Genomic DNA, 27,330 nt, shown 5'->3' on the forward strand with positions numbered 1-27,330 from the left:
GAATAGTCCATCCCCAGCATCCCTATAGCCCCCCTTCAGATACTAGAAGGCTGCTATGAGGTCTCCACGCAGCCTTCTCTTCTCCAGGCTGAACAGCCCCAACTTTCTCAGCCTGTCCTCATACAGGAGGTGCTCTAGCCCCTGATCATCCTCATAGCCCCCCTCTGGACTTGTTCCAACAGTTCCATGTCCTTTTCATGTTGAGCACAACAGAACTGCACACAGTACTCCAAGTGAGGTCTCAGGAAAGCAGAATAGAGGGGCAGGATCACCTGTTGGTCAAGCTCCTTTTGATGTAGCCCAGGATATGGTTGGCTTTCTGGGCTGCGAGCGCACAGTGAAGCCGGCTCATGCTCATTTTCTCATCAACCAACACCCCCAAGTCCTTCTCCACAAGGCTGCTCTGAACCTCTTCTCTGCCCAACCTGTAGCTGTGCCTGGGATTGTTCTGACCCAGGTGTAGGAACTTGCACTTGGCATGGTTAAACTTCACGAGGTTGGCATCAGCCCACCTCACAAACATTCCTTCCCTCCAGCACATCAACTGAACCACACAGCTTGGTGTCATCTGCAAACTTGCTGAGGGCACACTCAATCCCACTGTCCATGTCCCCAGCGAAGATGTTGAACAAGTCCAGTCCCAACACTGATCCCTGAGGGATACCACTTGTTACTGGTCTCCAGCTGGACATTGAGCCATTGACCACAATTCTTTGCATGCAGCCATCCAGCCAGTTTTTTATCCAGTGAGTGGTCCACCTATCAAACTGATGTCCCTCCAATTTAGAGACAAGGATGTCGTGTGGGACAGTGTCGAACGCTTTGCACAAGTCCAGGTAGATGACATCAACTGCTCCACCCCTGTCCATCAGTTCCGTAGACCCATCATAGAAGGCTACCAAATTGGTCAGGCAGGATTTCCCCTTAGTGAAGCCATGCTGGCTGTCACCAAGCACCTTGTTGTTTTTCATGTGCCTTAACATGTCTTCCAGGAGAATCTGCTCTAAGGTTTTGCCAGGCACAGAGGTGAGACTGTCTGGTCTGTAATTTCCCAGGTCATGCATTTTCACTTTCTTGAAAATGAGGGTTATACTTCCCTTTTTCCAGTCATTGGGAACTTTACCTGACTGCCATGATTCTTCACATGTGATGGACACTGGCTTATTAAGTTCATTTGCCAGCTCCTTCAGGACCCATGGATGGATTTCATCAGGTCCCAGTGGTAGGTGAGGTATTTTTCCCATTCACTCAGGTGTTATTGTGTGAACACTGATTTTTGTCTGCTGTACTGAAACAGCGGCAGAACCACAAACCACTATGTCCAAACATAGCTTGCGTCAGTATGTCATTGATTACAAGCTGTACTACTGTGCTTGTGAAGGATCTGTGGTGATGTAATCCATCAATTTAGGGTGTATGTAGAAAGTATTATTTTGACCTATATGGGACAACACACAGAGATTTTGACAGACTAAAGCATGGGTTTCCTCGACTTTACCCATGCCGCTGACAGAGCTCATTCTCTTTTCCTGTCTATAGACTGGCACAAGTTTTGCCTATAGATGAGGATATTTTCAGACATGTCCCTTGTGACAGTCTATCATAACTTGTGGATCTGGAAAGGTGCCTATGACTGCCACAAGTCTTGCAATCCAGCGTGCTCCTTGGTCTGGCAGCATCAAGACCAATTGAATGAACATGTGTCCCTGGATAATTGTGGCTGTTGTCCAAGTGGGGACTGCTTCAGGATTGCTCAGATGATGCTTTCATGCACAGCCTAGGTGTTTCTGTTAGACTTTGTGAATGTGAGAGCTTTGCGATTGTTTGAGTCTATCCCATTTTTCCTTGCCAAGACCTTTTTTACCTGATGTCATGGTTTAATCCCAGCTGGTAACTAAGCACTGCACAGCTGCTGCTTACTTCAGCCTGGTGGGACAAGAGAACTGGAAAAGTAAAAGTGAGAAAACTTATGGGTTCTGATCAGGACAGCTTAATAAGTAAAGCAAAAGCCACGTACAGAAGCAAAGCAAAAGAAGGAATCCATTTCCAATTTCCCATCTGTAGGCAAGAGTTCAGCCATCTTCAGAAAAGCAAGGCTCAATCGTGCATAACAGAAAACAAACACCATCACACCACATGTCCCCCTTTCCTTCTTCCTCTCCAAGCTCTACATGCTGAGCATGACACCATATGGTCTGGAATATCCCTTGGATCAGCTGGGGTCAGCTATCTCAACTGTGTCCGCTCCTGACTCCTTGTGCACCCCCAGCTACTCACTGGTGGGGTAAGAGGCAGAAAAAGCCTTGGATCTGTGCAACCACTGCTCAGCAGTAACAAAAACATCCACGTGTTACTAACATTGTTTTCCAAATCACTGTCCTATACTAATTACTATGATGAAAATTAACCCAAGTCAAAACCAGCACAGCTGCTCCTTCTCATAACATGCAAGACAGCAGTGACCAAGGAAGAAATAGAGGAAAATTGTGTACAGGATGCCCGAATGAAACCAGTCATAACCTTTAACTTCCAACACTCTAGAATTTGTCTGTGAAAACTGGGAAGCTCATGCTCATATAGGATGCCCTTGGAAATGTAAAATATGGGGCACATTCTGTTGAAACTGTTCATGTGTTGAGCTGAAAGCAATAACCCATTACAAAAGCCTAAACAATTCTCAGTGTAGGGTTGTGAGGAACAGTGGTCTAGCAGCCAGGGCTGTTTTGTTAGCATTCTGCTGAACTGCATTCAAGCAGCAGACTTTGCAATGTCTCTTCATGACCATTTTTGTTACACCAGATGAAGTTCTCCACTCCCTTGAAAACTTGCAGCATGTTTTCTGGTGTGGGAAATGCATGGAAAATGAGCTGAGGGGATTACTAATGCTTATACGTATAGAGGCTGTGGGACCTGAGAAGAAATACGATGTACTGAAATTCTAGAGCCTGAACTCCCTTTCTTCCTTTCATCATTAGCTCCTACAACCCCTTCAACTTAAAATTAAAGGCAAATGTACATGCTATTAGTAGAGCTTGTGTTTTCAAGAACCACCCCACAGCTATCTTGTAGTGCTGAGCTCCCTGAGGTAGATTTCATTTACTTGTCCTCTCCTCATTGTGGCTTGCTTATTCCCCATTTCAATACTACTTCTACAGCATGTTGGCTGCCCTTTTGGTCTTTTATTCTCTGCCTTTACTCACAGATGCTGAGAGTCTTAAGCACATGGAGTAGCTGTTCTTTTGCTAGCACGTGACTTTTCTCACCTGCTTTCTCATATTCATAATTGCCTGTTCCATTCCCTTCTATGGTGTGACAATGTCAATGTCTTTTGTTGTTCTGCTTATACAGACAGATGGCTTTTAATTCTTGACTGACATTGGTGCCTGTTGGACTTTTGCTTTCTGTCTTTATCAAAAATCACCAGTGTTATGTGGGGAAAAGAGAAGAAAAATAGAAGCAAGATCACTTAACTTGTTCCAAATAGGCTGATGGGGATGAGGGCAGGAGATAAATAAGCATTTAATATTTTAATGGCTAAAATGTTATGTTCGCAGGACTATTTCAGCTGCTCTGTCTCAGTTTCTGATATCAACTAAATTAACATTGAGCCTTTAACCTGTGCACATGCAAACAACTGCTAGCAGGTGGATGTTTTGAAGAGATTTATGTGCTGTTTACGCATGGCAAATCCAGTTGCAGATGATCTGTTATCACATTGAAGATACCCCTCAGCTCTGGCGCAGCATGCTAAATCCAAAGCTGACTGCATGCAACTCCTTGAGCATTTTGAAGCCCTGCCTCTAATGCAGCTAGCTTTGTCTAACATTGCTGTCATGTACCTGTCTCCCTAGCTCAGCTCCTGCAGCTGGCCTGTAGGCCATCCTCTCCCTCCTTCATAACCTTCTCTCTGTTTCACGCCCACTTCCTTCCATATTCACTTCAGGCTCAGCAGACTGCAACCCATGTAGCTATCAGAGCCTTCTTTCCTGACAGGGGGTGCAGGTGGGGAGCATTATGATCCTACCTGCACTCTGTACCAGCCTCCCCGCATCCTGGTTTCTTTGGCTTCACCCACTGTGGCTCAAAACATTACAGGGACTTTTATTTCTCTTTTTTATCATTAACTAGTGCCCTCCTCAGCACAGAGGATGCCCAGCGATTGGTGTGTGCGGTTTTACGGTTTTCCTTCCTCATAGGATCACTGTTTTCAGCGCAGTTGAGCATCGCCAGCGCTGCAGAATCCCGCCAGGGCCAGGTTCAGGTTCAATCAAGTTTCTCTTGCTGGGGCCGGGCCTGTCGGCCGCGGCCTCCGCTCTTTCCCCAAGCCAGTTCTGCAGCCTGGGCGAGGCCGCGGCCGTTAGTGGCGGTGGTTGGCAGGGCGGGACCAGGGGGCGGTGCGACGGCTGCAGCCGTTGGTGTCAGGGGTGAGGCGGTAGGCTGGGCAGCGGGGCAGATGAGTATATGGCCATCCGCCTCCGGCCTGGGGGAACGGCTGGAGCTGTGGTGAGGGGGCGTGGAGTGCCGGCGGCGTGAGGGGGAAATCGTGGCCGGGGAAGCGGCGCCGTGGAGGGGCAGTAGCGGGGCGGGGGTGCTACAGGGAGGCCCAGAGGCCTCGGCAGCGGGTACCTGGCTGAGGTGAGGGTTTGGGGGTTGGCTGGTGTCCGCTCGGATCCCCGTTCCCCGCGGCTGGGCCCGGCCTCACCGGCGCGCTTGCGGGCATCGCTCGGGCTTTCTGTTGGCGGCGGCTGGAGGTGCTTCCTGCCCGTGCAGGGGCCGCCCGCCGAGGGGTGCAAGTGGCCGTGGCAGCCAGAGGCCGGCTGGTCCTGGGGCGTGTGCCCGGGCTGCTGCGCGGGGCTTCCCAGCTGAAGCCGAGGTGTGCTGCGGGAGGAAGAGCGAGAGAAAAAGTGCCTCCGAGGCAGCAAAATACAACTTTACCATTTATATCGCCGGCGGCAGTGCTTCCTGCTGGCTGCTTTTTGTCTCCTTCTCCTCATCCCTTACTTGCGGGCAAGGACCCAAGCAGTGTTCACCCTTCGGTCTGGAGCAGCCTTGTTTTCCTAGAGCAGAACAGCTGCACAGAGCTGCCGCAAAGCCTGAACTCCGGCGAGCGACCGGCGCTGACCTCTGAATGTGAGCCCCGCTCTCTTGGGAGAAAGGCTGAATTGGGAGAAACAGGGTAGCGAACCCGGTTTCTGTGGCTCTGTCTAGCCTAGAAACCTTGTGCCTCAGCGAAATAGGCTCGGCGTCGCTAGTTAGAGGCTTGTCTGCCTTAGCGTTTTGCGTGACAGCTCTTTGAAGTAGTTGCACTGATACTTGCTTTTGTAATGCTGCTAGCTTAGAGAAGTTCCGGGATAGAGAGCTGATAAAATTTAAGGCCTTGGAGAAAAATCCTCAACCCTAAAACCCACCGAACCCAACCCAAAAAGCCAGTCCTGAGCATGAGAAAACTTGAATACCATTCATAAAAATGTCACTGAGCTGGTTTCTGTTTTTAACCTTAGGCAAAAATGTGATATGTGATAACAGAACATAGCTGAGAGGGGTAATGCTTAATAATTAGTAGAAGAAAACTCAAAGGTATAGGACTGAATTTAAAAGAAATTAAAATACTTAACACCCCACCCCCAGGTTAGCATAGAAATAAAACTAATTTTATGGGTAAGGAATCTTAACTGCTATGTTATTTTTTGTTACTGCAATATGTGAGATTTTATTAAATATTTGAGTGTGTGCATATATATATATATATATGTATATATTATTTACCCCCGGTATTGTTTCCAAAGTTATTTTTGGCCTTTTTTGTGGATAGCTTCAGAGGATCTCCAAGAATAGGGTAAGAATCTAAGGCTTTTTTTAGTATACTTGCATGCTTCCATTATGTGAAAAATGAACTAGATCAATAATTCAGGGATGATGAAACTGGAAGTATGTTAAGAACTTTAGTATAAAGAAAGCTCTAAACCTTTACATTTGAATGTTTTAAAATATGTGATGTTTACAGAAATACAGAAAATTTTGAACAAGAACTTTTGAACAAAACTACGTGGTATTAGTTTCTGTGGCCCATTTAAGTCTGTGAAATTACATTCCATTGATTTTCAGTGTCTTGTGCTTTTCAATGATATTAAGATAATTCTCAGCAAATTGGAAATCTAATTTTTCTCTAGTGTATTTGTTTCTGTGCCTCAGATGGTCATCTATGGCCTTAAATTATGATTTTAATGTAGTTAGATAAATTCATTAGCAGTTATGATTTAAAACCTGAGTTGGTATTTTATACAAATTTAATACTTTATATTAGCACAGAGCTGTTTCAACAATGAAATTTTGTTGCATTTTGTCAGTCTGATGTTTTTACTTTAATGGATGTCATGCTCTTTCAAAGCTTGCTCATCAGTCAGAAATACAATCTCTGTAATTCTCAGCAAAGCATTTGAAATTATAATCCCTATAATCCCTGTAAAGCAATTTGATGTGGGATCTATTTTGAGACTGTCCGTCTTATACCAGTAATATATTTCAGTTTTCTATCTCTCATTTAAATTCATTAAATAATGTATGATTTTGTTAGCTAATTTTGATATTTAATGATATATGTATAATTGCATTTTGATATTTAATGTATCATTACTTCAAGGCCAGGTTGGACAGAGCCTTGGGTGACATGGGAAGGTGTCCTTGCCCATGGAAGAGGCATTGGAACTAGATGATCTTAAGGTCTTTTCCAACCCTAACTACTCTATGATCCTATGATTACATTTACTTTAATTTCATACAACTTTCTTCATATAGTCTTAATAAATAGTATAACTTTTTGGTTATACTATTTATAGAAAATTACAAAAAATTATTTAATTATTTGATTATACTAAGTGATCTTAAGGTCCTTTCCAACCCTAACCATTTTGTGATTCTATGTTGTTACACTTGGTAGATGGTTGTATGAGTAACACTGCTTTGTTAATATTAGGTTTGAGGTGATTGGTATCTTTTGACTGTTTCTTCTTGCCATTTGTTGTCCATTTCCAAGTTTAGAGCTTTTTCTTCTGCAAGAATGGCACCCTTTTTGCTTGTAAAATGACTGCCTCAGAATTGTCCATTTAGAAAAGAAGGAAGATCTGAGTCAAACTGAACAAGTAATAAGCTGTTAGAACTCCTTTTCAGCAGTTAGGTCTGTGATTTTATAATAGATCAGCTACTGGACAACCTTAAGGAATATATTTCATAAAAGTTAAATTTCATTAAAAGCATGACTACTTGTATATTGTATTAAAAAAAAGAAACAAAACCCAGCACCTTGCATTTTTCACAGAAGCTTACTTTTTTACAATTAGAGCTACATAGGAGTACCTGATATAGAAGGAATGATTAAAAAAACCCAAACAAATCAATAAACCAAACCAACCAACAGGGAGGGTGTAGTTTAATGTTATAGAAATGTTTGCGTTTTAATGCATTTGACTTTGATACTCCTGTTTCACTGATAGGTGAAAAATATCTTTTGCCTATCCAGACTTGCTTCAGACCTTAATCTTTAAGAACAACTCTTTGGAACCTCTAATCAGGTAAATGGTCCAAACCCATAAGTCTTGGTCTCGTGATGGCTGGATGGTGGTTGTGTGGCCTAACAGGTAAACAGGGTGGTTGTTGTTCCTTTAGTTTTCTTTGATTACCAGAAAGAAATATTGCACTATTCTTTTGCTTTTTTGGTGAAGCCAGCTTTATAATGAAGTTTTTGCCTTAACATGCCCAAGAGAATTAAGTAACATAATCACAGAATCAAGTAGGTTGGAAAAGACCCTTAAGTTCATCAAGTCCAGCTGTTACCCCAGTATTGCCAGTACTGCCACTAAACCATGCCACTAGGGGCCTCTTCTGTATGGTTTTTGAACACTTCCAGGCATGACGATGCCACCACTTTCCTGGGAAGATGTTCCAACTCCTGGTCACCATTTTGGTGAAGAAGTATTTCCTAATATCCAATCTAAACTTCCCCTGATGCAGCTTGAGCCCATTACCTCTTGTCCTGCTGCTTGTTACTTGGGAGAAGAGACCAGCCACCTCTTCGCTCCAGATAGTACTGTTCAGAATAATGCCACAAAAATCTGTCTTAACAGTTTTATTGTATCAATTGTTGCTGTGCACAGTTCTGCTATTTATATGCTTTCAGTGCTAAACTTGACTTTTATTAATATTTTGGGACTTAATATAATTTTTGTAAATGCATTTGCAGGAATAAAGCAGAAGTCACCTGAATTCTCTTGTGCACTACTGAGACGAAATGACATTCATGTTTGCCATGAATGGAAGTCATGGCAGCACCTAACATGGGAGTGAGAGGCATGAGTGGACAATGTGGCGTGACTCATTCAGATTGCAGATCTTCTGCCTGCTTATGGCAGTACTGGCTATTGTGGTGCTGGTCCACAATTTTTTTCAGTTAGAGGTAAGTGGAGCCTGTCTCTTGTCCAAGAGGGCTTGAGCGACATTATTCCTCTGAGCATAAGGTCAGAATTGTGACTGATGGCATTTAGATACCACTTGGGATCACAGGAAATTCAAACTGGAAGTGATGTCTGGATGTATTTAATATCCAACAACCCTCTCAAAAGGCTAATTCAATTAGTTAGCTTGGATTGCACAGGGTATTGCTGAGTTGTGTTTTGACAGTCTTCAAGGATGGTCACGTTTCACAACCTCCCTAGGCAGCCTGTTGCAGTGCCTCACCTTTCTCATGGTGAATAATGCTTCTCTTATGTCCTTTTAGTGTGTCTGATCCCAGTTCCTCTGTAACTTCCCTTTAGGTAGTGAAAGACTGCAGTTAGATCCCCTCTTGGTCTTCTCCAGACTTTTAAACAAACCAAACAAAAAAGTTCCATTTCTGTCATGTACTCCAGTTCCCTAATCATCTCAGGGGTTCTTAGCCAGGCTCACTAGTCTGACTGTGGTATGGGGGTGTCCAAAAACCAGACACTGTATTCTAGGTATAGTTTCACCAAGGCCAAGTTGAGGAAAATTATAACTTTGCTTGATCATCTAGGTACACTTTTGTTAATTCACTGGCAAATTCACTGCTGCAATACTATGCTGTTGACACATGATCAGTTTGTTGTCCACTGAAATCCCTAGGTTTTTTTTTTTTCTGCAGAGCTGTTAGCTAGCTAGTTGATCTCCAGTTTGTACTGATGCAACTTCTCTTAGCCTTTTTTCTTTTTCCCTTTGCTGTGTTTGACTTGCATGTTTACACATTTTACTTACCCTTTAGTGCAGTGGTGCTTTCAAACTGCATTCAAACCCCAGACTAAAGTCAAGACAGATTAAAATACCAAGGCTCTGCTCTAGGGAACCTTGAAGGCTGACCCTGCCCATTGGCTGCCTGCTTGGCCAAACAATTCAGTGCAGCATTTGGCAGGTGAGCATAACAATGCTCAGGCTGACACCTTGTTAAATTATAGCTATCTTTTATGTGTGTTAGCCAATCAATAATTGCTTTATATTTTGGTTTTGGTTTGTTTGTTGGTTTTGTTTTTTTTTATGCCAAGTCTTTTTTTTTCCTCAGTAGTGATGCCTAAATGAAATGATCCAAAAGAGGGGCTATAAAATCCCCTCTCACCCCCAAAAAGATATAGCTGAATTGGAAGAGGTAAAGATAAGGGCAAGGAAAATGTCTGAGTAGTCTAAAATCACAACTGACACGGATCAATAACTAAATGAATACTTGTGTCCAGTACTAGTGAAGACATTAAATAAAAAATGCAGATGCTGAATTCAAATGAAGCAGGGGTGTTTTTTTTATGGATTGCATCAAAGCTGCAGAAATCCTTGCAGTAAGACTGTAGCTGCTAAATGCATGTATTAAAAAACCTGCATGAATTCGCAGAAGATAAATTCTTTAGTGGATCTTAAAGATGTCAACTCTAGTTTTTAAGACATGTGTAAGCCAGAAAGTGGCAGAAACAGGAGGAAATATCACAGCATGTTTGGCCTGTATTCTTCTCTCACATATCTGCTGTTGGAAAGTACTGGAAATCAAAATACTGTGTTTGATGGACTTTTCTTTTGAGTTATCATGATTATTTTTGTGTAACAGAGAAGGTAGATTTTCTTTTGTTACCTCTTTCTGTGTTTTTTTGTTTTATTCTCACCCCCAGGATATTACATGCAGAACATTGTTGGTATTTTGAATCTTAGACTATTTAAAAAAAAACCCCTTACATTGCTTAGAAAAAGGGCTCTTACAGAGCTTTGAGAGTGAAATTAAATATGCAGTATGGGTGTTCACCCGCTAGTCATGGTAAGTATCCATGTGGCTTTGATCTTTACACATCTCACATTCCAAACTCAGTTAATTGTATTACAGGTAGATCTTTTTGGTGTAATATGCAATTCTAACCCCTTTTGTTGTCTTGACTTTTCTGAATGGACCCACTTTGGTATTTGTCTGTGTCTTTGGCACAGCTTTCCAGGCAATCTAGTATAGGTATCTATGCTGATTCTTTTCAGCATAGGGATCAAAGCCTTTTCCGGCTTAGAACGTTTTCACAGAATATCTGTAACCAGGTCTGTTCAGGCTCTGGAAAGAGGGCTTATTGTTGAAAATATATCTGTAAATGCATCAAACATGCTTCTCATCCCCAAATCATCTAGGTGGCTGAGCTAAAGGCACTTATCAGGGAGCTCCCACCTAGCCTCCTTGTTTTTTCTCTTTAGGATTTTGTACTTTTTCACGCTGTAATCTTCATTCTTGAATTCTTAAGTTACTAATCATACTCTCTCAACAGTCCTACCCCTGTCAGAATTTTACTTTTCTTACCTCATGTTTAATAAATAAATATCAAGCTGTCCACAAAACATCTGCTAGCCTGCTTACTGTTTAATTCAGTTTTAGTATGGAGTAACTCCTCCCTTGAGGTCCACGGCTGACCATTGCTTTGTAGTACCAGAAGAAATGTTTTGGGTGGGTTTTTTTGCAAACACAGCTAGACAGATAAAATGTTCAACAGTTTATTTTTCCAAGAAGTATCAGGTTTGTTGCTGAGGAGCAACATCATACCTGTATGATACAAGAGAGTTTGTATAGTTGTACCAATTGCCCTTAGAGTGATGGAACCACTTCAGGGCTGGTTGTGAGCATTTTTATTTAAGAGCACTTATTAAAGAGAGTGTATGGGGAGAGAGGCAGTTTCTTGTGTGATAACTATGTAACAAAATCTTTTTTATTCTTGCTGCTAAATTGCAGGTGCCTACAGAAGATAACTGTGTCATCTTATTTGGATTATTGCTGGAATATTTGTCTGTCTGGTGATGGCTTTTTAGGATTTGCTTTGACATTTAGAGTGACTTGGCACCCACTCAGTGCTGTGAGATAGTAAAGACAGTGAACTGATCTCATGCCTTCCGTAGGCAACAAACAGGAGCAAAATACCTGGAGTGTAAAATTAGACAGTAAGATGACTGACTTTTCAGTAATTGCTATTTGTTCAGTTTCATTATTTGTCTGCTGCATAAACTCAGACTGTCTATTCGGCAAACTGGTACTTCCCCTCCATGGATGCCTGTCACATGGGGCTCTCTTGTGGCTTTTTCTGCTCTAATATTAGTGACATGCAGGTTTACAGCAATTGTTCTAAATGTACCAGGCCAGGCTAAGGGTTACAGCTGGTAGAAGATACTGGGCTTTGAGATGGAGTTCTACCTTTTTAGCAATTGTAATATTTAAATTTTTATCAGCCACCACATTTAACTGAGGACAAGTGTACATTATGGGTCTAACCAAGTACCCTGTGACCCTTCTAGAATATATTTAAGAGCATAATTGCCTCGGTGGATCTATATATCTAATATTTGCTTAGTTGGCAGTGAGAATGCTAAAAGCCGAGTAATTGAGGTGAAACACTCATTAATTCTCCTGAAAATACATCTGTTCCCCCCCCTTTTTTATGACATCTCTTATGCACCAGGAACAGCTTATGGATTTATTTATGCTTAATTGACATGTAATCCATTCTGTTCTGCCTGTGTTACTTGGCAGAAATCCATTTAATCACTTTGTAGTCATATTTGGTTTCTGGTTAACTTCAGAATGCAGCAAATAAAAAAAAATATTAAAAAACCCAAACAAAAAATTTACACCAAAGAAACAAACAGAAAACTGTCAAGTAAGCACAATAAACAAATTCTTTTGAATTGCACTAAAAGTCAAGGCACCATGACTGGAGTATATATAGAAATAAGCAAAACAGGGCAAGTGTTATTCAACTTGGAGACTGTATTAAAAACTGAAAGGATCTATATCATAAGAGGGCTTTTGAGAAATCTTGAGGAAATGCTCTTCATCTGCCCTACTTAAAGGAATTTTATTTTGTTGGAGTAGAGAGCTCACAGTTCTGCATCAGCTCAGTATGACTTCTTAACTTAAAAGAACCAGAGAGATTTGGACATACCAGTAAAAGAGCAGGTAGGTAATGGAGTGGGGATAGACTAAGCTATTAATCTGCCTCTGGGCAAGCCATGTGTATCCATAGGGGTAGGAGAACTTGAGCACTTGTGTGGAGATGAGCCTGGGAAGCACTTAAAAACTGAAGGTAGTTTAGAAAGCTTTTCTGCTCTAGTTGAGGATTTTTCGTATATTGACTCTGAAGCTTTCCCTGCCTTAACTGGGAAAAGGAATCTTGAATCTCTATAATATTTTCTCCTGTGAATAGTGTACATGGTGTAGCTTACTGTCACATGTAAGCTGTATTATTGCATTCTGCAATAACGCATGCTCCTGTTTGTGCTTGGGAGAGGGATGTAAAGGTGAGCATGGATGTTAGAGAAAGAATAGTCCTACAAGATGTTGAATCAGCTGTGGTTTTACCTTCATAGAGATTTTTTGTTTTTCTCTTCCCCTTGAAGAGTGACTGAGGAAATATTTGTTGTATGATCTATTCTGCTTAGTGGGTCATAACCTCAGAAGTTGAAGTGACAGTGCTTGTCCAGAACAGTGGCTAAATACAAATGAAGAGCTTTGGCCTTGTGCTTTGCTAAGAAGGCTGTGTAGGAGAATTGTTTTAGAGACATGGAACTATGTTCTTTGTTCTTTTTTTTTTGAATGCATGAGTTTGTTGGCTAGGTGTTCTTTGCACCCTTTTCCACTAAAAGATATAGGTATGCCCGTGGAAAGACTTCAGAGAGGTTAGCGAGGCAATGAATGACATTGTCTGTATCTCTGACAGGAAGACTGGGTTAAAAATCCTCAAGAAATTTATAGATGGTAAAATATAATGATAGGTCTGATATCAAGGCCTTCTTAGATAGCTCTTTCCCACATTTGAGAGGATTTCTTTTTTTCCTTATTCCCCAACCTGACATACCAACCACTGAAGAACCAACTGAAATACAGAGACTGCCTCTTGAGAGCTTACAATGAAGACAAGAATTTATGAAACACACAGAAAAAATATAACTCACTTAAAAAATATTTTCATGCAGCAGCATTTGTATTATGTATATACATGAGCAAGTGGAAGGAAGAAGTTGTAAAGGTATCCAAAAATAGAAACTTGGTTTAATTTGAGAATGCATGTAGGCAATATTTAAAGTAGAACTGTTCCCAAGATTCATTCTTAGCTCTGCCTGAAATTAATAAAGTAATGTGCAGTGATACATTCTCATTTTTGCCTGCTCTGCTGGAAAACAGAAATAGTTACGAATTACCTCAGATAGCCTTCAGGGAAAGTTTATTCCATCCTGGTTGGAAATGTAAAAGAAAAGCAAAAGCTTCTCTTATGATAATAACATCTGTGAATACCTGTCAATTTGCATTTCACATTTAAAATGTAGCAATTTACAATTTCATAGTTAGTATGGATATTAAACAGAGAAGATTCTTCATATCCATCCTGCAACCTAGTGTGCTCATCCTCTTAAGTAGTTTATAAGTGATATTTTCAGATAAATGAATGCTTGGTGCCTAAGATCCCAAAGCCCAGAAAGGAAGGAGATTTATCACAAGCCACTACAGAAGTCTACAGGACAGTCACGTGTAAAACCCAAACAAGCAAGGTCTGGTCTAGTGCCAAATGACCAGCTAAACCTTCTGCCATCTAGGTTTTTTTATTTGCCTTCCTGTAGTCAGTTGGCAAATAAATACCAAATAATGATTTTACAAATCATCACATGATGTTTTTACACACCACATGTATATTTTAAGCACTATTGGATTGTCTGTGGAATTCTACTTCTAATATCATCATACCCATTTATCTTCCAGTGTACCAAACAGCTTATTTCTTGCTCCAAAGAGCTGGAAGTTAATAATAGGCATGAAACAACGAAACTCAGTAAGCTAAGGAAGAGGAAAACAAGGGACAGGGCTATGAGATACCATGGGTCTTTTCTTGGCTCTGCCTCTGATGTGCTGAGTGATGCTGGATAAAGCACATCACCTCTCCAGTGGACATCTCCACAGCACATGTTCTCTCTAGATTGTTGATGTTTTGAGGAGAGAACTCAATTTCTTATTACACATTAACAAAGGGTTCAGACTTAAACAGGGGAAATTTAGATTGGATATAAGGAAGAAGTCCTTTACTGTAAGGGTGGTGAGGCACTGGAATGGGTTGCCCAGGGAACTTGTGAATGCTCTGCCCCTGGCAGTGCTCAAGGCCAGGTTGAACAGAGCCCTGGGTGACATGGTTTACTGTGAGGTGTCCCTGCCCATGACAGGGGGGTTGGAACTAGATGATCTTAAGGTCCTTTCCAACCCTAACTATTCTATGATTCTATGATTCTAAAACCAGCTTCTTATATAACAAGCTTCAAAAGCCTGTGCATTTGTATTGCTTGTTAGGTTTATTTTTCTTCTAAAAAATGTATTGATTCTCTGTGTTGTTCAAATGCCTTTAATATACTGGCAATGTCCAGTAAAATGTAGCAGCAGGAGGAAACTACTTAGTATGTACATGTAAATGATATTTCAATGGACTAAGAAAGGTTTATAACAATAAAGCCTTATGGCTTTAACATATATGCCTGGAATTTTAGTACATTACTGGGCAGCTAGTTATGGACGAAGTAAACAGAAAACACTAGGATATTGGTATGTATGATGATCTTTTTAAATAAATAAAATAGTATGGTTTAAATTTTTTAGAAATCTCAGTCTAAACTGGTATATTCTCTGATGCCATGAGAATGGTATGTTGTATAATTTTAATCTTTGCTCAAAAAACTATTTGCTTCTGTATGACATGCAAGTATGAATAAAGCTCTACAACATACACCTGATAATTAAGTACCCATTGACTGTAATTTTGTGCAATATAAGAGGTGTAAGTTTGGATTTGTTGATTAGAAATCTCACAGGTTGCTCTGGAGTCTTAGACTGTGCTATGCAGTCATTTGCATGAAAATACATTTTTTGGACATTGATCTCAAATCACAGCAGAAGCCACCTCTCTTAGTCTAGCACTAACTATTTTAGTTTTTAAACCCTTGTGGGGATTACGGAATGCTTTGCTTGTGTTTCATTTGACTCTAGAGAAAGCTGTATATAGATTTTTAAAGTCTTAAATAGAAATTATTTTTTTTCCTGTTTAGTCCTAGCTTATCCCAGACTGTTTTACTTGCCCTTCATTTACTTACACTTCATGAACTCATTGCCCCTGAAGCATTCTTTCTTCTATTTCTTTCAATCTGTATATCACAGGGAATTCCACATTTCAAATAAATAGATAGGAAGCAATGTGAATGTAAGCAGGTAAGTGACTGCAGCTGCTACGTGCAACAGACTAATTTGGAGGGCATGTGCAGGGAGTACCTTACCTTCATCCTTGGTGTAATGTCACAAAGAAACCCTATTTCCTTGTATTGTATTGGGCAGCTATTAGACCTCATGTGCTCTAAGACTAATATTGCTACAGTAAGAAAATTAGGCATGAGTTGCAATTTACTATTTACTTATACAACCTTTTGTAATTTTTTCTAGATTGATGATATTTACAGAATATACTGGTATTCAGAACACTGCCACAGAAAAGATTTGACCTGATTTATATATTAAAGCCTCCTTGCCAGGTGACCACAGGTTGACCACCTGTTTCTTTGCCCATGGTCAAAGTAATAGATTTGTGTCTCCTACTAAAGTTGCTTCATTTGGTCACACGTGAAGCTCTATAATCAAAGCCCAGTTCTTGGTATCATTTTGTGACAAAGCATCCGTTATTCATAGTGCTTCATTTAATAGCACAGTTTCAGATAATCTTTTTCCTCCTCAGCACCTGGATGATGACACAGTTTCAGGATCAAATTGGATAACAGAAAACAATGTTGAGCGTTCTCTATCACAGACAACTAAAACTGCCAGGAAGCCTTACTGTGGTTACAAGCAGCAGACTTTGTCCAAAAGAGAACAAGTGGAACAGGAATCATTGCTTGCTGCAATACAGTGGCCAGAGTTGCCTGATGGCAAAATTGCCTTTGTACAAAGCACTGATCCCGCACATAGTGACTTTGTGATTGTGAAACCCAGCAGGTTGTTCAAGGTGGGTGATCAGTTAGAGGTGCTTGTTCATATGAAGGATTTCCAAGGAAAACCTAAGCAATATGGTGGCGACTATCTACAGGCACGAATTCACTCTCCTCTGCTGAAAGCTGGAGCAACAGGAAAGATTGTAGATTGCCACAATGGCCTTTACAAAGTCTTCTTTACCTTGCTTTGGCCAGGGGAGGTCAAAATTTCTGTATCACTTGTCCATCCGAGTGAAGCAATTCGAGTCCTCCTGCGTTTACGAGAAGAAAGGCCTGACAGGGTCTATTTCAAAAGCTCATTCAAGTCTGGGAGGTATTCAGAAACTACTGAGTGTAATATTTGCCTGCCTGGAGATCTTCCGGTCTGTAACTTCACAGATCTCTACACGGGTGAGCCATGGTTTTGTTACAAGCCTCGAAAACTCCCCTGTGCCAGCCGAATCAGCCATGCCAAGGGTGGATATCAAAAAGGTCTTCTGACACGAGAAGAAAGCCTCTTTTTCCAAAGGTATGTGTGTTATTGAATTGATGTATAGTCAGTCAATTATTATTTATTTAAAGACAAACTTTTGGTTATTGGTGAAATATTACAGATTGCCTTGGAGGAGGTGTGTATCTGCAGGAGCAGGTTTTTGATGTGAATTGTTGAATAGTTTCTTTCCCTCCATTCAGCTGTGCAAGAGCACAGTAATCTTAAACTAAAGGATCTTGGAATGTAGTTCTCTCTCTATTCTTTGGTGCACCTGCTAAATTAAAGAGCATGCTGTCTAAATCTGGTGGTGGCTTGAGGGACTATTTCCTTATTTTATTTCCACACCTACACTTGCAAAACAATGCTTTGAGATGTTTTGGGGTGGTTTTTTTTGCCAAGTCTGAGCTACCTATAAAAGGTACAAGTTTTAGGCTTATTTTTACACAAAACAACAATTGCTTTTACCCTCAGCAAAAGCCATCTTGCATCTAATGCAATGTATTCCTTTTAAATCTTAGGAGTAATTTTAAGACAGTCATGAAGAAAACACTTGATAGAGCAAAATGCTGAGCAAAACCTTTGCAAGTGGAAATGATCTGTGCATGTTATATGAAGTGTTGAACCTAATTAGTTTCGCAGACATCTTCTTCTGCATTCAGCATTTAAAAAAAATATATCTCTTAGTACATGGGTAGATGCGATAGAACTACTTCTGGATATACCCTCAGCTGAAATTAGACATAGTTAGCTACTGTGTAGTGTCAGAATTGTAGTTGTAAGCTACCACCTTGCTCTCCAAAAAAGATGTTGAAATGTTGTGGCAGTATGTTCACTTGAGGTTTAAATTGGGAAAGGCTTTAGAGTAGCAGCTCCCAATAGTTTAATTAGGAAAGTGTGTGCATGTTTGTAACTGAAAGCCAGAGATCAACCATAAATATCAGTGGAAATGTTTTCTTGATATTCCTTGTTAAGCTTGTAAGTGGGTCTTCTGACTTTCTGTGCCTCAGGCAGTTCACCTGCAACACATGGCTGATACTGACTGGTGAGGTTTCCAAACGGGAGTGGGATTTTATTTTTTTTTTCCTGCATGTTTTGGTTTTTGTTTCATTTACCTTTGAGATCCTTTACTGAAACTGCTTCTAGAAATTCCAAATTATTTATTTCTTAAATGGAGAAAAACATTGGAAAAAGGATTCTCTTCTAAACAGCAACAAAAGAAAGAATAGTTTAGTATTAAATCTGCAACTGTCACAGCTGTACAGTAGTGATATGTGTCCAGCACAAAGTGATCAGAATACACTGATGTCCACAAGCAAGTACTTCTGAGGTTTCTTGGTGCTATATTCAGCAACTTGCTGTCCTACTGGAAGACCAAAGTTATTGCTGGAGATCTCTGAACATCAGCTGGTACTGATGTCTCCCCCAGGGTCAGGGGATACCACTTCCAGCCTAGGCTATAGCTAGAATTGCAGGTGCTGGACTGCCACAAGCTCCATTGTGTGCCGCAGAGCAGGCTGTGGGATTGCAGGGGCTAAAAGCAGTTAAGTACCCTAGCAGAAGTATTTTCTGTGACAGGCACCTGTAGAGCACTGGCAGAGCTGGGAGCTGCTGCTGCAGCAGTGTACCCTTTCAGTGTCTTGTCTCCTGCCAGTGATACATGTACCACAAGTTGAGAAGTTCCCTCTTTGTGGTAAATCCCCCAAAGCATCTTGCAGACCTCTGATAGCTTTATCTAGGTTTATGCCAGTAAAAGTGTGTGCAAGATTTGTGTTCTAGTGCTATGAAATTTTGAATTCTGATTCAGAATAATCATAGTGGAAAATAATACAGAATGAATTCAGCAATAGCAAGTAAATTGAAATTTAAAAGCTCTTAGTGAGTCTTATGTACTTATTTGAAGTGATTAAAAAAAATAGTATTACCTTCAAATTTTACTGTTAATTTTACAAATATTTTTTTTTCTTCCAAGTGATGTGAATATCAAAAGGCCAATACTCTCCAGTGGACCTGATTCAGTGATTGTAAAGCCCAAGGCATTTACAGGTAAAGTGAACTTCATAAGATTCTTGTTTGTAATACATAACTAAATTTACTAAAAGTATAATAGGCATAAGGTAATAATTGATTTGCTTGTTTTTTATAGCATGAAATAGAAACTAACTTTTAAATATGTGTTTAGAAGATGAAGGGTTTTGGCCATTAACTGCCATATAAGTTTAGTACTAATTGGCAGTATTCAAGGCCAGGTTGCATGTAGTCTTGGGTAGCATGGTTTAGTGTGAGATGTCCTTCCCCATGGCAAGGGGGTTGGAACTAAATGATCTTATGGTCCTTTCCAACCCTAACTATTCTATGATTCTAACAGCAAAATTGACTAAAATTACATACATAAAAAGAATTTTTAGCAAAAGACAAAAAAGCTGTTCTCTTTGAAAGTGTCTTTTTTCTAACACTTAGAGTTGTAAAATGTCATACAGTAACTGCTCACCAAACTCTCAAGTTACTCTAGCAAACCCAGCTGTGTGCCATATCTTTCTTTCTTTAAGTATTTTGACTATCAGATTTTGGCAATTTGCACGTAAGCATTACTATCATTTGTTTAACCAACATGATGTCACAACCTGAAGTTGTGGACCAGAATCTAATTGTTCTACACACTGTCTAGAAACAGAACAAAGAGACAGTCTGTAATAAGTTAAACTTAGAGGGTTTATCTCATTCATATCCATATACATCATAAAACCTGCATGACTCATTTTGTTTGATTCACAGAGAATCACTTCTTGATTGAAAGCATTTCAGATGTGTTTTCATAAGACTGTAGGAAACTTTAAAGGCAGAGTTCATGACATGAGCAATAATGTCTTAACAAAAAACAGCCTACAGCATTTCTTGCTTTTAGTTTTGCATTTCACTAGTAAAAGAGTGCTGCTATTAGGCCAGCAACATTTGCCCCTGCTTTCTTTCTTCACATCATTTAGATGAGATGTTTTTTGCTGCTTTTTTATCCTATTTATTTCCTCGCAGAAACTGCTGCAAATTTGAAATTTGATTATATTGCCCTTCTTTCAGGAGTTTTCAGGATCAAAGCTTGCCTGCATTTCCTGAGGAGTAATGCTGGATTAGAAAGAGTTGATAACAGTAGCACAGTATTCCTCAGGGAAATTCTGTCTAAGAAAAATGGTCTCTGAATAAATAAACTTAATACATTGGTATAATGGTGGTGGATGTATGAATTTGTTAGGTTTGATGGCACATTAAATGCATTGCTCTGCTGTTTTTGTTTTTGCACATACCTTCCTGTTTAAGGGTAAATGTAGATCAAGCTGATATTTAAAACTTTTTTTTTTCTGAAATACAAGTCTTATTTCTATTCCTGGTTTGTAACTGTTCAGATTGGAGCTTTTACTCTCTTCTATAAAATCCAGACTATCTGGATTCTGAATTCTGGTGCAAAACTGATGGTACTGTGCACAGATTTGAAATGCTGGTGTTAGGTTTAGCATGAGGCATCAAAAAGTTTTTCTAGTACCATTTTTATATATTTATGTATAGTCTAAGAATTAATTTAGAGATAAAAAGTGAAAATGTTTTTACATCGAAATTTTAGAAGCAAATGAACTGCAGTTGTGAATTCACATGATGAATTATTCTTTAATTACATGATTATATGAAAGTGTTTTCCTTTTCTTTGTAAGATACTTGTTTTATACATATCAGAAGAGTCAACATTACTTGGTGATTTTTTTTTCTCTTCCTTCATTGTCCCTGTTGCCTGATTTAAAGGATCATCCAGAGATACAATCTTCTAGTGCCTGTCCTGTGGTACTCATCGTTGTAGTCTTTTGTGTTATACAGAGCAGTAGTTCGCTTTTTACGGTGTCCCTGTAAAAATTTAGATGTTAACTAAGGAGTTTAACATCTACTAATGCAAGATGCAGAGCATATTGCACACAGTGAGACCAAAAATGCTGGTTAGGAAGGGGTGCTTAAAGATACCTATGGTCTAATTTTACTGAGTGTTTAGAGTTTGGCTACACCTGTGTTATAATGAAGCATCTACCAGAGTATGTTTAGAATTTCTCTGCATGTACTTTTACACAGTTACAACAGTCCCTGGCATGATTTTGGCCATGGCAATGTTTGGCTGACATAACTATGAGATTGTAGCTTCTCTTCCTCTAATCTCTGGCCCTTGCTTGCAAGGTATTGCCCGATGTCTGCAAGTTTGGGAGGCATCCTACAGTACAGAGCTTCCCTGGGGTAGTCTCATTTTCCTCAGGGGGTCACCTATCTTGGGCAGTAAAAGGGGAAGGGGCTAGGTAGCAGAGAGAAAGTAGGAAATCTATGGAATTAGACTTGTAATTCATACATTCAGAGGACACATCAAAAAATTCTTGGTCATAGCTTTAATTATGGCATTTCCAATCTTTGGAGTCCTTACAATCCGGACTTCACTCTTGCAGCCTGTGTGGTCGGAGCGGGAGTGTCGGTGTGTGTATGTGTAATTCCACGGGCGGACTTGGTTGCTTGCGTTTTGAGTGGTCCCAGGCTATCGCGCTGGGGTTGGTGGCCCGAGCTGCTGGCGACAGGATGGCCGCTGGGGGGCAGAAGAGCGCCGCTGAACGGTGGTCCCTGCTGCTCTGTCCCCTCTGCAAGCACCCACCCTTGAGTGCTTTGTTCAATTGGAGAAGGTGACAGGTACTCACTACTTTGTACTTTATCATCAGAGACACCATGTAATGTGAACCGAGAGAAACTGTAATAGTTCAGCCAACTCGCCCTGTAGTTGCAGGTTTTACTACAGAAGGGGTGAAATACTTGAGCTTAAAGAGGTGTGATGTATCAGGCTTCAGAACTGTGATGCATCCAGGCTGGATGTGGCTCTCGGCAACATTATCTAGTTGAAGATGTCCCTGCTCATTGGAGGATGGTTAGACTAAGGTCCCTTCCAACCCAAGCTGTTCTATGAATCTTTGATTCTGTAAGCTTTTTAATCTGTGTTATACATCATACTCTTTTGCTTTAAACTAGGAAAGATGTTCATGCACCACTGACAATATGTCCATGAAGGTTATAGAGGCTGTTTTTTGCTATACATTAATTTTAAAGAACTTTTCTCTTCCAGATTCCAGCAGTATAGACAGAACTGAAGATTCTATGGCTTCACCTTCTGGTTATTATTATGAAGATCAGTGGAGGTCCAGAACACACTGGATCCATCATTTTAACAAGTCAGATGATATAACCAAGTGCTTACAAGGAAAAGTAATCCACCTGTTTGGAGACTCTACAATAAGGCAGTGGTTTGAATATCTGACAGCATCTGTTCCAGGTTAATTTTTTATTTTTTTTCTTCATTTGGTTTTGTCCTTAAAGAACTTTGCATAGTTTTATTTCTCACATCTCAAACACAAAGTTGATATTACTGATGGCAGTGTAAAGGAAGAAGAAAGACAAAACATTACTGGGAGTGCTGGTAGATAGGCATTTAGTCAAATGCTAGAGCAGACACTGGAAACATGTAGGCCTTGGAAATGAGGCCACAAGGAGTCTGCAAAGTTGTCCTTGTCCATGTTTCATCACTGAGGACTGCTGCGGTAGCTGTGAGTTAAGGTGGCCACCTAGGAGGCATGGCAGAAGTAATTTAGGGTTGCTTTGTAAGGCCTTGCAGCATCCCAGTCACATGAATGACTTTAGAATGAAGTAGAAAATTACTTCCATTACTATTGATTGGTTTTGAGCCCTTCTTGTGCTTCCCTTATTTTAACCTAAAACAGAATTTCAGTAGCAAATTCCTTCCTCAACCCTTACCTCTAAAGCAGCTAAACTGTTGGAATACAGACTTTGAGACTCCTTAATGCCTGTAAGTAGAGGTGCCATGCTTGAATTCGTGCTCACCAACAGGGAAAGGCTTGTTGGAAATGTGACGCTCCAGGGCAGCCTTGGTTGCAGTGATCATGAGATGGTCAAGTTTGAGATCCTCAGGACAGTGAAAAGAGCATGCAGCAAGCTCACTGCCCTGGACTTCAAGAGAGCAGATTTTGGCCTCCTCAGGAACCTGCTTAGTAAGGTCCCATAGGATATAACGCTAGAGGGCAAGGGGGCCCAAGACTGTTGGTTGATATTCAAAGATCCCCTTCTACAAGCTCAGGAATGCTGCATCCCAGATAGAAGGAAGTGCAGCAGGAGGGCCAGCAGGAGGGCCAGCAGGAGGGCCAGCAGGAGGGCCAGCAGGAGGGCCAGCAGGAGGGCCAGCAGGAGGGCCAGCAGGAGGGCCAGGAGACCTCATTGGATGGAAAAGGAGCTGCTGAGGAAAGTTAGAGGGGAAAAAAGAGGCTTATAAATGGTGGAAGCAAGAACAGGTGGCCTGGGAAGAATACAGGGATGTTGTCTGGGTAACTAGGGACAAGGTTAGGAAAGCTAAGGCCCAGTTAGAATTAAACTTGGCTAGGGATGTTTGGGATAATGGGAAGGGATTCTATAGGTACGTAGCAAATAAAAGACAGACTAGGGACAACGTAGGCCCCGTCCAGAAGCTATCCGGAGAACTGGCTACCCTGGACTTGGAAAAGGGTGAGGTTCTTAATGGCTTCTTTGCCTCATTCTTCACTGGCAAAGGCTCTGACCACACCCCCCAAGTCTTGGAAGGCAGATGCAGGGATTGTGAGAATTAAGACCCTGGGCCCACTGTAGGAGAGGATCTGTGTCAAGACCATCTTAAGAACCTGAACGTGCACAAGTCCATGGGACCTGATGAAATCCATCCGTGGGTCCTGAAGGAGCTGGCAAATGAACTTAATAAGCCAATGTCCATCATATTTGAAGAATCATGGCAGTCAGGTAAAGTTCCCAATGACTGGAAAAAGGGAAGTATAACCCCCATTTTCAAGAAGGGGTAAATGCATGACCCGGGAAATTACAGACCAGTCAGTCTCACCTCTGTGCCTGGCAAAACCTTAGAGCAGATTCTCCTGGAAGACATGTTAAGGCACATGAAAAACAACAAGGTGCTTGGTGACAGCCAGCATGGCTTCACTAAGGGGAAATCCTGCCTGACCAATTTGGTAGCCTTCTATGATGGGTCTACGGAACTGATGGACAGGGGTGGAGCAGTTGATGTCATCTACCTGGACTTGTGCAAAGCGTTCGACACTGTCCCACACGACATCCTTGTCTCTAAATTGGAGGGACATCAGTTTGATAGGTGGACCACTCACTGGATAAAGAACTGGCTGGATGGCTGCACGCAAAGAATTGTGGTCAATGGCTCAATGTCCAGCTGGAGACCAGTAACAAGTGGTGTCCCTCAGTGATCAGTGTTGGGACTGGTCTTGTTCAACGTCTTCGTTGGGGACATGGACAGTGGGATTGAGTGTGCCCTCAGCAAGTTTGCAGATGACACCAAGCTGTGTGGTTCAGTTGATATGCTAGAGGGAAGGAATGCCATTCAGAGGGACCCTGACACACTTGTGAAGTGGGCTGATGCCAACCTCATGAAATTTAACCATGCCAAGTGCAAGTTCCTACACCTGGGTCAGAGCAATCCCAGGCACAGCTACAGGTTGGGCAGAGAAGAGATTCAGAGCAGCCTTGTGGAGAAGGACTTGGGGGTGTTAGTCAATGAGAAAATGAGCATGAGCCAGCTTCAGTGTGCGCTCGCAGCCCAGAAAGCCAACCATATCCTAGGCTACATCAAAAGGAGCATGACCAGCAGGTTGAAGGAAGCGATCCTGCCCCTCTGCTGGCCTCACTTGGAGTACTGTGTGCAGTTCTGTTGTGCTCAACATGAAAAGGACATGGAACTGTTGGAACAAGTCCAGAGGGGGGCTATGAGGATGATCAGGGGCTAGAACACCTCCCATATGAAGACAGGCTGAGAAAGTTGGGGCTGTTCAGCCTGGAGAAGAGAAGGCTGCGTGGAGACCTCATAGCAGCCTTCTAGTATCTGAAGGGGGGCTATAGGGATGCTGGGGATGGACTATTCATTAGGAACTGCAGTGATAGGACAAGGGGTAACGAGTTAAAACTTAAAACAGGGGAAGTTTAGATTGGATATAAGAAACAAGTTCTTTACTGTGAGGGTGGTGAGGCACTGGAATGGGTTGCCCAGGGAACTTGTGAATGCTCCATCCCTGGCAGTGTTCAAGGCCAGGTTGGAGAGCGCCTTGGGTGACATGGTTTAGTGTGAGGTGTCCCTGCACATGCATGGGGATTGGAACTAGATGATCCTAAGGTCCTTTCCAACCCTAACTATTCTATGATTCTATGAAGTCAAATTTAAATTTAATGGAGTCCTAAAACTACCAGGAAGATTTTCATGGACATATGATTTATAGGGCAGCAATGACCGAAGGAGTCTATTTGGAAAACATATTTTATGAGAGATAGAAGGAAATATTTTGGGAAAGGCATGAATAGCCTTGTGAAGTTAAAGTGTGCTTTCTTGCAGATTTCAGCACCCAGAAACTCCACTCTGAAATATGCAGCTGAAACGTGCATAATACTCATCCTCTGTTTCATTTTAGAGTTCTCAGAATTAAGCTCAGATTTTCATATCTACTGCTGATTTTGCTCTGTGGTCCTAGCATCTTTCTGACAGTGTTAATCTCTTTTGCTATCTTTCACTAATGCTTGCTCTTGGGTTTTCAGATCTAGTGGAATTTAACCTGGGGAGTCCTAAGAATGTGGGACCTTTCATGTCTGTTGACCTGAAGCACAATATCCTACTGAAGTTCCGCTGTCATGGGCCACCCATTCGTTTCTCCACAGTCTTTAGCAGTGAGCTGCACTACATTGCCAATGAACTGAATGGTATAGTGGGTGGGAGAAACACAGTGATAGCCATAACTATATGGTCCCATTTCAGCACTTTCCCTGTGGAAGTGTATATTCGGCGGCTGAGGAACATTCGGAGATCAATTATTCAATTGCTGGATCGCAGCCCCAAGACTTCAATCATCATCAGAACTGCCAATGTTCAGGAGCTTGGGCCAGAAGTGAGCCTTTTTAACAGTGATTGGTATTCCTTTCAGCTTGATTCTGTAATGAGAAAAATGTTCTCAGGAATTGCTGTGCACTTCGTGGATGCCTGGGAGATGTCTCTGGCTCACTACTTGCCGCATAACTTGCACCCAAAAGAAATAATTGTTAAGAATCAAATAAATGCATTTTTATCGTACGTGTGCCCTTTGCAAACTTAGCACAAGTAGGTACCCATATGTCATCTTTTGCTATAGCTGAAGCAAAGTTGTTCTTTGTTGGAGCAATTGAAGTAGGCTGGGTGGTACGGAAGAACTCTGGTTATTGTACCTGCATGCAGCATAAAGTGGGTGGCCTTATCTCTGGGTAGCTGTGAAGCGTGGTAGAGAGGAGTTGATTGTTCAGGCCATATCTTCCTGCAAGGCTGATTCCTGTCAACCTTACCATTCATATCTGAGATTATTAGAGAGCACTTTAAATTAAATCAAATTAAATTAAATTATGTGGGTTATTAGCTTTACCAGTTGTCTGCACTGTATGCTTAGCTTAATCCATATGGCACTGATTCTGTTGTCAGAGTCTTGCTGCTCAGAACTGTGTGTGAAGTCTGGGAAAGATTTTGGGAGCAGTCTTTCTCTCAGTGTTCCAGAGTTTGGGGGACATCTCTCTCCAGTTGTATGCCAGAGAAGCACAGTGTCTGTTTCTGTTTCAAAGTCCTAATTAGAAATGTGAAGGGAGTGTACCAAAATCACTAATGTCAATCAGGGAAACACAATCAAAATAACTATAGTATTAAGTCATCACGAATTTGCTGAAATAGAGCACACAAGTTAGGCAACATTGGTGTTCACAGATGGCTGCTAAATAATGCAAATAGCCAGTATTTTAGCTTGATATCCTGTACTACTGAATTTCTTCTGAGCTTTGGTACACTGTCTACTTCTTGACTTGTCTGTAATGGAGAAATGTATATATTACGACCTCAGTGAAGACACTGTCTTAGGCAGTTTCTGCAAGTTTAAGTTGCAGGCTCACTTACTTGAAGCTTGAAGTGTTTACTAATAAAAGTGTTTCCCTTCCCTGTAAGATAAAGCTCTTCACTTATGTTCCTGTGAAGCTGGGCTTCTAGTAATTACTCTTCTGCATCATTCATATGTTGCGTCTGTGTGGAGAAGCTACATGATGTGAATGCACTTGATTTGGCAGTGGGTAACAGTTACTGGCACACACTAATGTCAATGCCATGCTGTGATGCTCCTTCTGATTTCTTCATGAGCTTCACTGCTGCCAATATAAAAGGTCAAAAAAACTGCACCCAAAAGCCAAGTACACAAAGAGCTGCCCTTCATACAGATGCTTGG

At 41.3% G+C, this 27,330-nt stretch overlaps 1 protein-coding gene across 7 annotated transcripts; it reads left to right on the forward strand.

Annotated features, from left to right (window-relative positions):
* Window positions 1-4,406: 4,406 nt before the first annotated feature.
* NXPE3 (neurexophilin and PC-esterase domain family member 3) lies at window positions 4,407-26,451 on the forward strand. 7 transcript variants are annotated; one of them, XM_034074122.1, is made up of 8 exons: window positions 4,407-4,503; window positions 4,957-5,130; window positions 5,787-5,836; window positions 8,237-8,449; window positions 16,263-17,023; window positions 18,957-19,030; window positions 22,116-22,322; window positions 25,640-26,451. In XM_034074122.1, the coding sequence occupies exons 4-8, from the start codon at window positions 8,357-8,359 to the stop codon at window positions 26,188-26,190; spliced, it is 1,686 nt and encodes a 561-aa protein (XP_033930013.1). In that variant the 5' UTR covers window positions 4,407-4,503; window positions 4,957-5,130; window positions 5,787-5,836; window positions 8,237-8,356; the 3' UTR covers window positions 26,191-26,451. The 7 variants fall into 7 exon arrangements, with proteins under 7 accessions (XP_033930013.1, XP_033930007.1, XP_033929999.1 ...); XM_034074116.1 differs by lacking the exon at window positions 4,957-5,130; XM_034074108.1 differs by lacking the exons at window positions 4,957-5,130; window positions 5,787-5,836 and adding an exon at window positions 7,491-7,568.
* Window positions 26,452-27,330: the final 879 nt, after the last annotated feature.

The sequence above is a fragment of the Melopsittacus undulatus genome, chromosome 2, assembly GCF_012275295.1.
Source record: "Melopsittacus undulatus isolate bMelUnd1 chromosome 2, bMelUnd1.mat.Z, whole genome shotgun sequence".
Taxonomy (NCBI): Eukaryota; Metazoa; Chordata; class Aves; order Psittaciformes; family Psittaculidae; genus Melopsittacus; species Melopsittacus undulatus.

What these genes read in the sequence shown, in the direction of transcription:
- NXPE3 (XM_034074122.1), top strand. Translation starts at nt 8,357, where the DNA reads ATGTGGCGTGACTCATTCAGATTGCAGATCTTCTGCCTGCTTATGGCA. An exon ending in GAAAGCCTCTTTTTCCAAAG is followed by an intron (nt 17,024 to 18,956) that starts GTATGTGTGTTA and finishes TTTTCTTCCAAG; the next exon opens with TGATGTGAATATCAAAAGGC. An exon ending in AAAGCCCAAGGCATTTACAG is followed by an intron (nt 19,031 to 22,115) that starts GTAAAGTGAACT and finishes TTTCTCTTCCAG; the next exon opens with ATTCCAGCAGTATAGACAGA.